A 15,111-nucleotide genomic window follows, 5' to 3' on the forward strand; every position below is an offset into this window, starting at 1 on the left:
GAGGAGGGAGGAGGGAGGAAAAGTGAAATGAGACATGGATGAGGAACAAAGCCAGGAACACCTCCTTCTCTCAGTGCCTCTCTCCTTCATCTCACTCTATCCCAGACCCTCTCTGTCTCTCCTTCACTCTCTCCTGTCTCCGTCTCTCACAATCTTAAAGCTCCTTCCCCCTGCCTCCGAGCAGCTGCCACTTCTGAGTCTGAAGAAAATGAAGGCAGATGAATCAATTTGGCCTGTGGCCCTAAAGTGCACTTGTCTGCACCCCAGCCTGGGCGGGGGGGATAATGAGCCGATAGATTGAGCCGGTGCCGGAGCCCGGCACTGAGCACTGAGGTGCCTCCGCCTGCCGCACCACCGGGCCCCCCCACTCACACACACACACACACACACACACACACACACACACACACACACACACACACACACACACACACACACACACACGCACACAAGCACACAAGCACACGCACACAAACACATTGCTGATGCCTCCCTTAGCAGCGGTAGCAGCCTGTCGCTGGGTTAATGGGGGTGAGGGTCCTCTGCGTAGGACACTTTTCAGAGCAAATTAGAGGAAGGATCTGTATCCGTCCTCTTCAGCCCTCCCCTCCCTGTAATGCCCCTTGTCTCCTCCTCGCCCTGAGGAAGCCTTGAGAGCAGATTTGAGCTTCGTAGTGCAGAGCAGAAGAGCGTCAAGGCAGCTAGAAAGAAAGTGGCGGGCAGGGGGGCAAGGTCCAAGATCGTAGGGTAATAAGGATTGACACTGGGACAAGGCTGAGGCACAGTCTCCCTGAGCGCTGTTGACAGGTGACGGCAGGCTACAAAGAGGAAAGGGGGAGAGCAAAAAGAGGAAAAGCGAGGTCAGGACCTGAAGCTTCTTTTATTCAAGGAGGAAAAAGGTTGAAGACTGTGCAGCCATCCGATGCCCCCCTAAACCCCCTGCAAGGTAAAGAGAGGAGGATCAAAGGAGCAGGACAACAAAGCCTCACCTGCCAGCCTCCAGCCAGCTCCCTGCTGACAGACTACAGATTGATCGACGCTGCATGGAGAGTGAGGAAGAGTGAAAGTAAAGGGAAAGTTAACCAAGCCTAGCATGAACTGATGTTAACCACTTCTGTCTCCTTCAATGCCTTGGCTAGCCCTTTCTAAGCAGGGGGGCTAGTGACTTCACCCACGGTTATAGTAGTATAAATGAGCAGACCCAAGTCGGCTCAACTCAACTTGGGGGGAAATTAAGATGCTGGAGGGCCCTTTGAAGATAATTAAAGAGCACAGAGCGGCGGCCTCCAGAGAGGGACTGCAGACATGTTCAATACCGAGACTAATGGAGCTAATTTCCAGTACATTATTCATGTAAAACACAGGCCCCACTCAGCTATGTTTTTTTCTGTGTCTCTTCTGTCTGTCCTCTTAAGTCAAGTCATCCCACAAACACAGATTAACCACATTCTCATGCTGCGTCAACCTGATTAACCTTGGTCGAATACTGCATCAGTCAAGGCTTCAAAGTAAACAAACTCTCTCCACACAGAAAAAAAAACAAAGTATTACTCCTTTAAATGCCAGGTGGCAAAGAATTGGTCCCATGGGGCTACCCAGAATGCATCACAAAGTCATTAGCTCAAGCATAGTGGAAAGGCATCATGACCTTGAACTGTGTCACCACTTGCCACCAAACACATCTCAGTAGAGACCATTAGCCCCGCCCTCCAGTGCACTACCTCGCCCTTTAACATTAATGAGTACACAAAAAAGAAAAAACAACACATGAGAGCTTTACAGTCGGGAGCTTAGGGCCAATTAAACACCTCCCCAGACAGGAAATTAGTCCCTGCCTTAATCACAGGCAGTCGGGGTTGCCAATCTTTTGTCAGAGTTGGTGAATTCCTGCCTAGATCAATTGCTCTCCTGTCCCGTTGAACAGCGGCTCAGGGAACGGTCTTTGCTCGTTGCATCATTAACCTAGGCGGCTAATTAGATGCTGTGCTCTGATCAATAGCCAATTTGATTGCTGACTGGGTAATGTAGCTGCAGACCTCAGAGGAGACGGAAACACTTTTAGTGCCTACAGGAATTTGTCAGCAACACTGATGCTGGGTAAACAAAGTAATCAACGGCTGCACTTGACAGCGACGTGACGTTGACTGTACTCTAACGCTCTGTCTCTGCTGCCATGCTCGCCTGCCTGCTAAGGAGGATTGCTCTCTTCGTGCTCTCCTTGAAAGAAGGAAATCAAAAAGGCCACCATCTATTTTGAGATTCAAGGAGTGATTAGGCTGACAGCTAGTCGACAGAGAGTGAGGGAGGCAGTGGGAGAGGTGGAAGTCAAACCTGATTAGGCCCACCTGCAGCTTTCTCTTCCTTCCATCTCTACACCCTGATTGCTTGGCGGCAACTCCCCCCTCTTCTCCACCACTCTCACTGCTCTCACACTCACCCTCGTCCTGTCACTGTTGACCTCAGCACACTGCTAATGCCCCTTGGCCAATCAGCATGCTCGCCCTGGCGGCAGCAGGGTAATTAAAAGGGAATTGTGTCTACTTGGCATGTGAGCTGGTGGGCACGGGGGTAGACAAACACTCTCTCTGCCGGCTTTCCCTCCCTCCCTCTCTCCCAGCCAGGTGGCAGCGTACAGGACCTGTCAGATTAGCTGATGACCCTTTTAATTCTCGCCCAGCCGGGGGCCATAATTGATATTTACCGGGAAAGGTTAATTGTAGAAGTGATCTGCTTAAATTACAGTGGAGATCAGGAGAACGAGGCCAGCAACCACACGTGCTACCAGGGGAGCTGCAACATACAAACTGCTAGTCAAATGGATTACACCCTGCGGCCATCACCACTGCACTCCAAGGTGGGGAGGCAGCAGGGGATACTGTGATTGGCTGGTGTTCCCCAGCATAGAGTCTTTCTTGCTGTGCTCGCCAACCTCCCATCTGGCAGAGACTTTGGTTGCATGCCAAGTGCAGGTCTTGATGGCCTGCAATAAAACAAGCCATCCATGTTTGTATTGAGGTTATTATGACAAGGGAAGATGAACGATGACACTGCACACTTCATCTGTGGATTTTTGATATATTTATTGTTGTTGCAGCTTTTTTTACTCTGTTTTTTTATAACTTTTTTCTTTTTATTATCTGCTGGTAAATATGTTAGTCTCAGTATTCTCATTGTCAATTATACGCATATTTTTCTCATTTTTATTTTCAGTAGCTAATTCTTTCTTATTTTTACCTTGAATGCAACCTGACCTCCATGATCATGTCTAAAAGTTCATGCAGATTCTGTTGGCGAGGGCAAGAGCTCTGGCTCTGAAATACTTTTGGTTTCTATTCGCAGTTCAAGGAGCATTGTCCTGTAGTGTTTCTGAGGACTTAGAGCTGCTGTTCGTAGTCGTGATACAAACATCCATTCTGAGAGAGATTTCGGATGTCAACACTACCCCTCCCCTCTCTGCTCCCGTAACCCTGCCCACAAAAGATTGTTGTGGGCGTTCTATGAGGAAGTAGTGGCTTCCCAGTTAATCAGATGACGTGGTGGGGCCGCCTCTCGACCAATCAGGAGGGAGGATTGGAGATTAGCGATGATTGGTCCGTCATAACGCGAACAAGGGGAATAATAACATTGCTTGATACAAAGGCATTGGAAAACAGAGATTTCGCAATATTCTCAAATTACTTCACTTACAGAGAATACTGATGGGTATTATGATCTTTTTCTCCAAACCCAGCAGAAAAAAAAGTTACGTTTTTTAAACCATTCCTACCAACAGCAGCTGAGGTGAACTGCATGAGACATAAGAATCCATCAGCTATTCTCACGACGTGTTTCAATTTTATTAAACTCATTTATCAAACTTCTGCAGGTCCATGTATCCAAGCATGAAGGTAGACAAGGTACTTCAACCCTATTCTTGCACTGAAGTCTCAAACGATTGACAAACAGTGGAATGGGAAGATTCGGACCAGATATCCTACAGCCTGTATCTGAACAACTGCTGACTCCACCAGAAGCCCTTCAGAAAAATCATCAGATACTCCCAGAGGCTATACCACCATCAAACAAAGCCACTGGGTTCAGGGATGGAAAGTTAGCCTATGAATGTGCCTGAGCAGTGAGTGAATGGAGTTGACGGTGGCTTCGAGAAATCTGTTCAGCAATAATATATTTTTTTGACTTTGTGCAGACCAAGTAAGCACATAACACAAACACCCATGCCTGTAGCCCTTTGAGATTTCTTGAAATGAAATGTGCGTTATAAATAAAATATATTATTATTATTATTATTATTATTATTATTATTATTGTTATTGTTATTGTTATTGTTATTATTATTATTATTATCCAGCTTCTGTCACTAACTTAAGCTTGAATGTAGGTTTGGTCAGGAATGAAAATGGACAAAACCAACCAGTGCAGCTATTGTCGAATAATAACACTGACAAAAAAATCTGTCCCCTCAATCTGTGATTTTCAAACAGAAACTCAAACCTGCATGATTTCAGATGAACACAGTCACAGTTGGGTCTTTTACTGAATGGTGCTGCTGTGATCATGTTGCTGACTGGTATGAGTGCTAACAGTAGGTGGAGGTTTTGGTAGCAGGTGTTTTTGCTACAGCCAGTTCTATTTTGCATTTAGCCAAAGCATGAACTGACACAGGGCTGCGGGACACCACATCAACTTTGCCTTTTCCTCAGGTTTAGAATAGAAGAATCGTGGCCCACTGAATGTCAGTTGAAGCTATTGTAGTTTTGTATTGTCTGACCTGAAATGAACAGTTCAAGAGATATTTACCTTTCCATACTGGGTGACATTTGCATTGGTAGATTTATTTGTGATTAATTTAATATTAGATCAATGTGGGAAATGCACCTCTATTGACATAATATGCAATATTATAAAAGATGGGATAACCATACTTTCTGATGGAATACAATTCTAAAGAAATGAAAAAAAAAAAAAATGATTAAAAAGATATGGTATGTGGTATTATTTGCTCTTGGTTAACTCCCGCTCAGCAAGAGCAAAGCATTAAAACACAGCTATATGATGCATAAAAAGGTTAGGTACAAGGTGTAGAGAACATTTCTGCAGCTTGTTGCACCTGAGTACATCATGTGCAGGCTTTTTCTTTGTTAATTCTTTGGTCATATCCACATCATTATGCATTGAAAACATAACAACCTCAAAAGCTAAAGTAAACATAATGGTCAGGAATATAATGAGGTACATTCAAGATTATTTTCAAAGATAGACTGCGTGCACAATTATTAGGCACGTGAGTATTTTTGTGAATATGTTAAAAACTATGTTAACAGTCCTTTTCAAATTTGTCAAGAAGTCAGATAGTGAATATATTTCTTCAACTGTGTGGTTAAAATGATGCTTTTCAAAGTACGTTGGCTGTATTTTTAAATAAATGCAGAATCTGCAGAAATGAGCGTGCCAAATTATTATGCAAGTTGGTGATAAGAGCATATAACTTGTGAAAATTAAGAACCAGGCACCATTTTAAACGTTCTATTGATTGAAAATAATAATATTTACTACAACTGTATTCAAACTTCAACCAAAACAACAGTTTTCTTTACATTTGTATACAAAATAAAACTGTTAATGTCTTTGAAACATTTCAAATCTAAAGTGTTTCTCAAATGTCCAATATAACCTCATTTTCTTTCAGTGAGGGCCAGAGGTCACTGGTAAACTGATTTAGTGAGGTTTCTGATTTGACTTCTCTGCTGACTCTGTGTGCTGTACCTTGTATGGCTTTCCAAATATGCTCTTTTGAGCTGTATTTCTTGCCATTACTGTAAATTGTCTCCTTTATTATTGAACACAAGTTCTCAGTCGGGTTGAGATCGGTTGAGCAGGCAGGCCAGTTCATGAGGCGATCCTCTTTTGTATTTTCCTGCATGGAGGAAAAGACATTCAGCTAAAGTGAAAAGATGCTAGTGTTCATGCATGAGCACAATGCACCGTCACATGCCTCACATTATTCCCAGGACAGGATGGCATCTCAGGGCTTTAAAGAGGATCGCCTCATGAACTGGCCTGCCTGCTCACCTGATTTCAACCCGACTGAGAACTTGTGGTCAATACTGAAGAAGATAATTTACAGTAATGGCAAGAAATACAGCTCAAAAGAGCCTCTTTGGAAAGCCATACAAGGTACAGCTCACAGAGTCAGCAGAGAAGTCAAATCAGAAACCTCACTAAATCAGTTTACCAGTGACCTCTGACCCTTACTGAAAGAAAATGAGGTTATATTGGACATTTGAGAAACACTTTAGATTTGAAATGTTTCAAAGACATTAACAGTTTTATTTTGTATAAAAATGTAAAGAAAATGTTGTTTTTGTTGAAGTTTGAATATAGTTGTAGTAAATATTATTATTTTCAATCAATAGAACGTTTAAAATGGTGCCTAGTTCTTAATTTTCACAAGTTATATGCTCTTATCACCAACTTGTATAATAATTTGGCACGCTCATTTCTGCAGATTCTGCATTTATTTAAAAATACAGCCAACGTACTTTGAAAAGCATCATTTTAATCACACAGTTGAAGAAATATATTCACTATCTGACTGTTAACATAGTTTTTAACATATTCACAAAAATACTCACGTGCCTAATAATTGTGCACACAGTGTAGAATAATGAAAATAATGAAAAATGAGTGTGCACAAATCAAAATTATGTGTAGTACACTATAAAAAGGTTAATGAAATATGCAGTCAACTTAGTTTGTATTTAACTACCAAAACAGTTTTCTTTTGATATTTATCAGCTCTACTCTTTCTCATTAACATTTTCTTTCAGTAACAAGCCACACTGCAGCGATTTACAGCTACATCTGTGCAGCTTTAAGAGTTATACCTCATGCCTTTTTAATGTCTTTAACATAACATATCACTGTGTCTCTGGGTATAGTACATGGTCGTGAAGACGATTTAAAGATGTTTTCTTCTCTCGTGTCCCCTGCAGATCAAACCCCTGGCTCTACGTCCGGTCAAAGTCAGCGAGGACGAGACGGTGCAGGAGCTCAGCCGACCGCACAGGAGCAATTCTAAGGAGCAGCTCAGTGAGGTGAGTTTTCGAACAAGACCTTTCCCCCTTTTAAAGACCCCCTACAGAGAACCAAGCTATCCACTTTCACAGTGCAAAAAGAGGGGACCCCTGAGGAAGGATAAATAGAGCGGGCGGACGACGGCAACATTGAGGCTGAGATCAGAGGGCAGCTGGTTCAGTAGCTCCTGCTGTTTCCAGCTATCGCCTCATAAATCCCCTCTGCGTTAGGAAAAACTGGTTGGCTGGCAGCACATAGACAGGAAATGATTAAACTGGTCACACAGCATCACCTAGCTGGCCTGGTATTATTTAAAGGGTGGCACGGTTAAATGTAGACATGACCTAACGCGGTGCAGCCAGGTGTGGGCTGACCTTGCTGACCCCGGAATGGAATGAGTTAAAGAAAGTGTTCCAATTATCGCTGCGCCAGCGTCCATATGCCAGCCCATTTAGAGGATGAGTAGGTGGCAAAGGAAAATGGAGGCCAGGCATTGGTTCAGCAGAAGGGATGAAATAATGCAATTTAGATACAGGGGAAGTAATGAGAATTTATGCAAAATCCCAAGCGGCTCATTTTAAATGAATGTAGAAATATGCTTCCTAACTAATGCCTGTCAAGCAGGCCTCCCAAACTAAACTAAATTCAATCAGACTGCTCATTTAGCTGACGAAAGCAGGAGCAGAGCGCGGGAGAGAGAAAGAAGAGGAAGGAAAATATGCAGCTTCCTTTTCCAGCAGGGGTAAAATGAAGGAACGAGAAAGATTTTAATGAACTTATTAAATACATTGTTTTAAGCCATTCAGCATTTCAATTGAAAATAAAGCCTGATGAATAAAAAAAAATCACCCAGCCTAATTTTTCCCATCTTCATCCTCTTTTCTCTAAGCTTTTCTGCTCCATGTCTCTTGTGCACTGTCCCCCCCTCTTCCTCTCGTACCATTTCTCTTGAATTTGTGTAAAAGGCTGTCTTTTAATGAAAAAGTCAGGAGGAAGAGGCGGGCTTGTCAGATAAAAGAGCGAAGACGGTTGACAGCTCTGACAGGGATATACGACAAGCACGGAGAAGGGGGGGCGGACACAGATGAGGGGGGTAGAGAGAGGGTGAAAGTGGTGGTGGTTGCGCCGTAGTGATGGGGGTGAGTTGGGGGGCACTGTTGAAAATTGCACGCTGTAATCGCCGACGGTGTTAGATATGGCGTGTCTCTCTAATCTGCTGCCAAATAAATGGTTCACAGACGCTGATCGTTGCAGCCACGGCATCCACATCTCCCATCTCTCTCCCTCTTCCTGTCTTTGCTTTTTACCTTCTCTGTGTCTGTCTTTCACTTTGTCTGTGTGTTTATGCACGTCCTTCCCTCTGCTGGCTTTGGTACTATACTCCACTTAGCAAAAGCCTGGACATGGCACGCACAGATTCCACCTTATCATGTGTCATAGTCCGCCCTATGAGATTCTTATTTTACAGCCCCATGTAATCTCCACCACCGCACTGAGAGCACTGCTAATTTTCGTAAAACAAGCTTCCAACACATCAAAGTGGCTCCCCAGCTTTAAGAGCTCTTAACTAATGATGCAGCGTATGCAACGAGTAAAATGGATTTCTCTTGTCTTACCGCCAAAGGAAATGGAGACAAATGCGACATGTGGACGTGCCTGCCTGTAAAAACAGTCATGCATCAATTTGGGAGCAGGGGGTGAAAAAAATTGCAGGGGATGCTGTTTGTTCATTGCCATGGTTGGGTCTTTATCTGTTTATTTTGACTAGGTAATTGTGCCTGCGGTGCAGCAGGGCCCCGGCACTAAGCCACACAGGGATTAGGGAAATGTGAGGTTGCAGACGGGGGTGGGTTGCACTGCATCTGTGTCCTGCAGAGCAGAAGGTGGCAGCTGTGGTACCGTCTGGGTTTCTAACACCCTCCTGTGCCCACCCACAACTACCCACTTGCAGCTGGACCCACCCATCTACCTGATCTTCCTGCCACAGAGGCTGTACATGTTTGCACCCCTTCCTCATCATGCTCCTGGGAGCTCTGATTGGCCCACCCATTGGCCTTCCTGCAGTGACAAAAACCAATAGTCTAGCTTGGTGGAAGATGGACTAGACCCTCCCCTCTTGTCGCCATGTTTTTCTTTTTTCAGTCTTTTTCTTCTGTAAGGGGAGTGGAGGAGGGGGCATGGAAATGGGGAGAGGATTAGGGGGTGGATTTAGCAACATTTCTCTTCTCCAGGGCTGTTTAGTTAACCCTTAAATGCCAACAGCATCCGCCCCATCCACCATCATCGCCAACCACCATAACCACACACACACACATACACACACACACTCACACTCACACTCACACTCACACACACACAGACACACACACACACACGCACACACATGCACACACTCATCCTCCTCCCTCCCCCACACTCCCTCTCTGGGGCGGGTTCTTAAATCCTTTTGAAGTCCTAAGCGCTGCAGAAATCCATTGAGAGCCATGTATAATGGCTTTTAAGAGAGAGTGTTTAGCTGGATGCCGACCCTATGGCTTATGAACCGCTGGCGTTTTAATGGATCCCCCCTTTCCCTCCCCTCTTTCCCTCCCCTCACCGGCACTAAATCCAATGGATTGTCCCTCATTATCATTTAAATAAGCCTGTCTTTCTACTCAGAATGCTCCAAGTTGAATGAACTCTACATAGTAGGGCTAATTCTAAATGGCCTTGGCCTCCCACCACCTATGCACATATGCACCCACACACACAAACACACACATATACGCGCATATTTAAGTGCACTCACAACATGCATACATACAGACAACAGGCAGCATTCTTGCTGAAACACACTTTTGGCCTTTTTGTACCCGAAGCTTTAGCCTTCTGTGCAGCTCTTCCTCCCCTCTCTCCTCAGGCCTCCTCTCTGGTCACCCTAGTGATGGAGCAGAGGGGTTGAGCAGAGCGGGAATGGCCTTTTTGATTCCCGCAGAGCCTGCTTTCCGGTTCACGGCGGGACTCCTCCCTAATCGTCACCGCGGGAGCCGTCCTGCGAATCAGAGGGGCACACAGGCGTTGATGAGGGCTGAGGCCTAGAGCAGGTGTGGGAGAATGGATGAGGGGTTTTGGGAGGGTGCAAAACAAGGGAGGCAGCACTAGTGAAGGTGTGGGGGAGGTCGTTTGGATTGAAGGTGGACCTATGGATGAAATTGGTCTAGCAGAAAAGTCCCCTCCAGAGACCAGGGGGGGAGAAATTGCCAATCTAGACAGAGGAATAAAAGAAGTGAAAAGTGGAAGTGGAGGGAGGGATTTGGAGATTGGTATTCGTGCTGAGCGCTGACAGACAGAGCCAGAGAACAGAACAAAACCCAGCGTTTTCAGCCTCCATCCTGCTTTTGTTCAGCATTTAGAGGACCGCATTAGAAAACACAGGAGGTGTTTGATGGGCCAAAACATCTCCCTAAATGCATAAAGAGATATTTATCCCGAGCACAAAGGGCCTGATAGAACATAACAAAGAACATTTCGTTTTGTTCCAGGATGTAGCAGACACCATTTTGAAAGAAGCGCCAACAAAATGACGACAAAATCGAAAAACAGCATCTTCAGGATAATTTATAGTGAACATCTCTACACACAAAGGTTACATGTTTGCAGGTTGGATTGTTTTAGTAAGTTTATAGTCATGAAGATAGCATGACGTCTTCTTGTCTACAAAGGATGTCAAACATTTGTTGGATCATCTATTTTTTAACTGATCAAGGTGACAGAACAAAGAAGAGAGAACGTAATCAGCTAGCAGGATACCTGAGCTGTTACTCACTCTCAGAGCATAGACTCCTGAATCTAGAAGAATGATGTCATGTTAACAATAATGCAGGTGATGGATTCATTGCAATGTGGCAACTAATATTGGACTGAGATCTGAAAATCTTACGAGGAAGTGAATTAAAACCAAGAAATAGCATGAATAAGTCGTTCATAAGAAGTAAGGAAGGCAAAGATCATCCAGCTCTAAAGTATCTTAGTTTTTCAGATGTGATTAAGTAATGCGTATAAAGTTCACACTATCCTTGAAATATATTTCATTCAATTGTTGTTATGGACCATATACATTTTTCAAAGTAATTAAGGTTATCCTCAGTGTATTTCCAGCTGAACTGACAATCATTCAGTCTTTCAACTTCTCATGAATGGTTGTTTTTAGAGCGAGTGATACTCAGATGCTCCATGGTGGAGTCCAGGATATGGGAGTGATGTGTGCGGGCGTGGGTTACATGGCAGGGCGGGTAAAAGGTTAACGTGAATATTGATATTAAAGCGCCGCTGCTTCATCATGTCTGTGTCAGCGAGTGAAACGCTCCTTAAAGGTCATCCCTGTTCTCCTCTTTCTCCCTACAGAGTTCCACTCACTCGCTGTCAGGCCGCGGCTACTCGGTAAGTGGCATTTTCATGCTTCATAGCTTTACGGCAGAATTACAATCTCCAACGACCCGCTTTATGGCCCCGGCGCTCGACATTTTAATTATGTTAAATAGAGTAATGGAGAAATCATGATATTAGGAACATTAATTCTGGCTGACTGACTGATTAAATTGCAGGAAGGTGTCCTGCGCTACCTTGGAGAAAAGGGCCTTTTTTTATTGGCATCGATCAGCGCCGGTCGCCGCTGCTGCAATTTTGCTGTCAGAGTTTTATGTCTTCTTCCAGTGACTGTCAGTGGAGGATCTCTTCCCTCACATATGATAATATGCCTAAAAGCTTTTTAAAAGCACCTCTTACTATGCGATAAATACAATTCCTTCCCATCACAGCAACGCATATACATTTACACCTTCTGAGACACCCGCAGCTTATGATTTGTGGAAATAGCTGACTGTACATTAGTGTAAGTCAGTGAGATGGTTTTTGTCATCGAACATGTATTGTTCAAGGAAAATGTGCCCAAGAGGTGTGCTCAGTTATGCCTTAGAAAATGTCAGTCCGATCCTTTTAAGCATACAATAGCTCTCAAATTGTCAGAGCTGGACTATTTTTATCCCTTGAAAGCATCTGTTGCCTTGCCCCAGTGCGTTTTCAAACCGTAAATTTGTGCTCTTCCCCTCCCATTGTTTCAATGATGTGTCTAGTCTCTGGGTAATAGAGACAGCGGTCGTCCTTTATGTCCTTTGCTTAAAGGGGAACTCATAAGAGGAACATTCTTTAAAGTGTGCTACTTTTAGCTGATGAGTGGCATATGGCAGTTCTTATTGCAGCTTGGAAGCAATCATCCCGACAAACAAAACAACTATAAATGGTTTGTCATCCTTAATCTGCCTCAAAGGACTGCAGTTAAAGCACCCAACAAAGCTTAGTTTCAAAAGACCTTGATCTGTGAGATTTTTTTTCTTTTTTTTGATTTTGTTTTAATAGAACATGTCACATTCCTATTCCCCAACGGCCGCATACTCACAGATGGATGAAAACAAACAAGACCTTCCAAAAAAGCTTGTGGAGCCCTTTGGCTCGAGCTGTCAGTTTGAGTCGGCAGGGAACAAGGCCTTCTCTTTATCTGAAAGGCGAAGGATTCAGAGAGAGAGAGAAAGGGCAGAGTTGGAGGTGGAGGGGGCATGTTAGTGTGGGGGCGGGGGTTTTGTTCAAGCATAGGAAAGTCCAGTAACGAGGGCAGGAAGTTTTCTGTTGTCTGGCTCCCTCTCTGGCTATCCGGCGGTGCTATCTGCAGCGTGTGTAGCCTCTGGGCACCTCCTGGGTGCTGAGCTCTGACTCTCAATCTGCTCTGCTGCCGGGCCCGCTTTATTTCTGGGGTCTCCTTATCTGTAAGTGCTTCAGGCTTTACAGTATGATGGTTCTGAAGGTGTGAGGGGGGGGGGGGGGGGGCTCAAGGGACCCACAAGGCAAAAGCTGAGTGGGTATGGGAGGAGGACGAAGAGAAGGCCACAGGCTAGATAGTGCGTTATAGCTGGAGGAAGAGAGAGGCGATGTATGTGGGTGGAGGGATGTTTTGAGGTGCAGAAGGGCTGTTGGAGGGTCAAAAAGGCAGACACACAGGCGAAGGAAATGCCACCAGCCACCAATGGCAGAGACAGGGCTATCTGCTGGTTGGCCTCTGGTACTGATCAGCATCTCCAGCTCTGCCTCTCTACAAACACTCAAAAATCAGCTGCTGAATGGGGGCTGGTTATCTGTCACAAGGCAGTAAGAGGTAAAAAAGGCAATCTCTCTTGACAGTTTGTTTTCTACTTCTATGTGAGATAACGCCTTTTCTTGTTTATGCTTCCATATGTCTCCATTCTTATGGTGCCTGCCAGGCTCAAATGGCCTCTTTTCAATGGTTTATAAAAGAATATAAAATAAGTTGCTGCTTTTTAGTGCGAGACTCATAAAAGACAGAAATTTGAGTGTTTTGGACATTGTGATCACCTCCATAGTGTGTTAAAGTGATTTGGCTGGTACATATAGAATGCATTGTCTCTCAGCTGTGTTCATTTTCTAGATGTTGTCTTCATTGAGCCATTATTATTCACTGAAAATGCTTCACGCACATTACATCACATGCACATGACATGCCTTCAATTCATTCTGTTTTACTTTACTACAGCTGATATCCTCCACTTCGTTATTTCTAAAACACGGAGCTAACATAGAACTAATATGTCATTCCTTAGTGACAGTTAAAAAGCTGCTGAGTGCTCTTCAGAGTTGTCTTACAAGCCTTTGTAAAAGCTCTAAAAATAGTGACCGCTACCTTTTATTTCTGCTTCGGTGAACACAGAGAGTCAACAAAGACTGTAAAGACTCATTATCTTCCTTTACATATGAAAACAGATGTGTACGTTTTAAACAATATAACTTTCACTGCCAAAATGCGCCCATGCATGGATGGAAATAAACAATACATCCACTAGAGGGCGCCTCTTAGAGTCAAAAGCATAGGCTATAAATGGATGTAGCGCCCGTGATGTCACCTGTCTGTTTCTGAAGCGCTGTTTTGAAGCCAATCGTTGGAGGGAGCCATATTGGAAATGCTGAAGTCAACCTAACTGCTAAAGAGCTAGTGTGAGGTAAAGAGGCGGGCTTTGAGCCTCCTCGACAACAGCTACAGTGTTCCCTCCCTTCAATCAAGTCAGCTTTGCCTCTCATAATGGAAAACTCGTGATCATAGTTTCTTCAAAACTGCAGCTGTATGAAAAATCAACCCCCCGAACATTGTGTGCCGACTGTGAAATGAGCTACCCAGACTACACTCATATTTGGTACCAGGCTGTAAACATGGCAGCTTTTTTGAATTGGCTTGTATGTGGTTTCCGGTACTTCTGGAGCCAGCCTCAAGCAGACACTCAATGAACTGCAGTTTTTAACACTTCTGCATTCGCTTCAATTCTAGCAGCCGGAGGTTGCCATTTGGTCGAAACTTACACCAAAGAGGCATAGTCAAAAGATTCTGACATCAAACATGGCGATGGTGGCTGAGATACAGATTATGTATCTGTTAAGACAGAGGTGAAAGCAAAGGTAGGGCTGTAGACAGCAGTGTACTGTGAAGCCACTGAATGCATCACAACATGTGGACGGAGAATACATCCCCCGGTAATAACAAGCAGAGAAATTGATGACGAGTGTCACCGCCAGTGTGATTATTATGTTATTAATTTTATCTTTGTTGTGGTTGGCTGCTCTGGATTTAATTGTTGGCTACACTGTTCAACACTGCCCCCATGATTCTCTGGTGGTACTGCAATATTTGTTCTCTATCCATAAGCTTCCATAACACCTTGTTTCTCCTTGTGTACATGTAGGTGAGTCAGACAAAAGACATACTTTGTGCTTCCAAAACTCCCATTTATAACATTTCTGTCCAGAATCTGCCTCGAGTATGTTAAAAAAACTGAAGAGACTGTATGAGTGTGAGCTGGCTTAGCTCTGAGCTACCTTATAGGCTGTTTCCCTCAGTTAAGTTGCCTGTGTTGATTGTCAGGTGAGTTTGTATGACAAAGTGCTTGTTCATCAACTTTCAACACATTTTGAATATTAGAAATGTTGTTCTGCTAGAATATG

The 15,111-nt window shown here is 44.1% G+C and overlaps 1 protein-coding gene across 1 annotated transcript in view; it reads left to right on the top strand.

Moving 5' to 3' along the window:
* The window catches only part of fbrsl1 (fibrosin-like 1), a 492,137-nt gene that overhangs the window by 315,508 nt on the left and 161,518 nt on the right, over positions 1-15,111 (top strand). The window contains exons 12-13 of the mRNA XM_034691889.1: positions 6,993-7,094; positions 11,458-11,493. Coding sequence (XP_034547780.1) covers positions 6,993-7,094; positions 11,458-11,493 — 138 coding nt within the window. The remainder of the gene's footprint in view (positions 1-6,992; positions 7,095-11,457; positions 11,494-15,111) is intronic.

The sequence above is a fragment of the Notolabrus celidotus genome, chromosome 9, assembly GCF_009762535.1.
Source record: "Notolabrus celidotus isolate fNotCel1 chromosome 9, fNotCel1.pri, whole genome shotgun sequence".
Classification (NCBI taxonomy): Eukaryota; Metazoa; Chordata; class Actinopteri; order Labriformes; family Labridae; genus Notolabrus; species Notolabrus celidotus.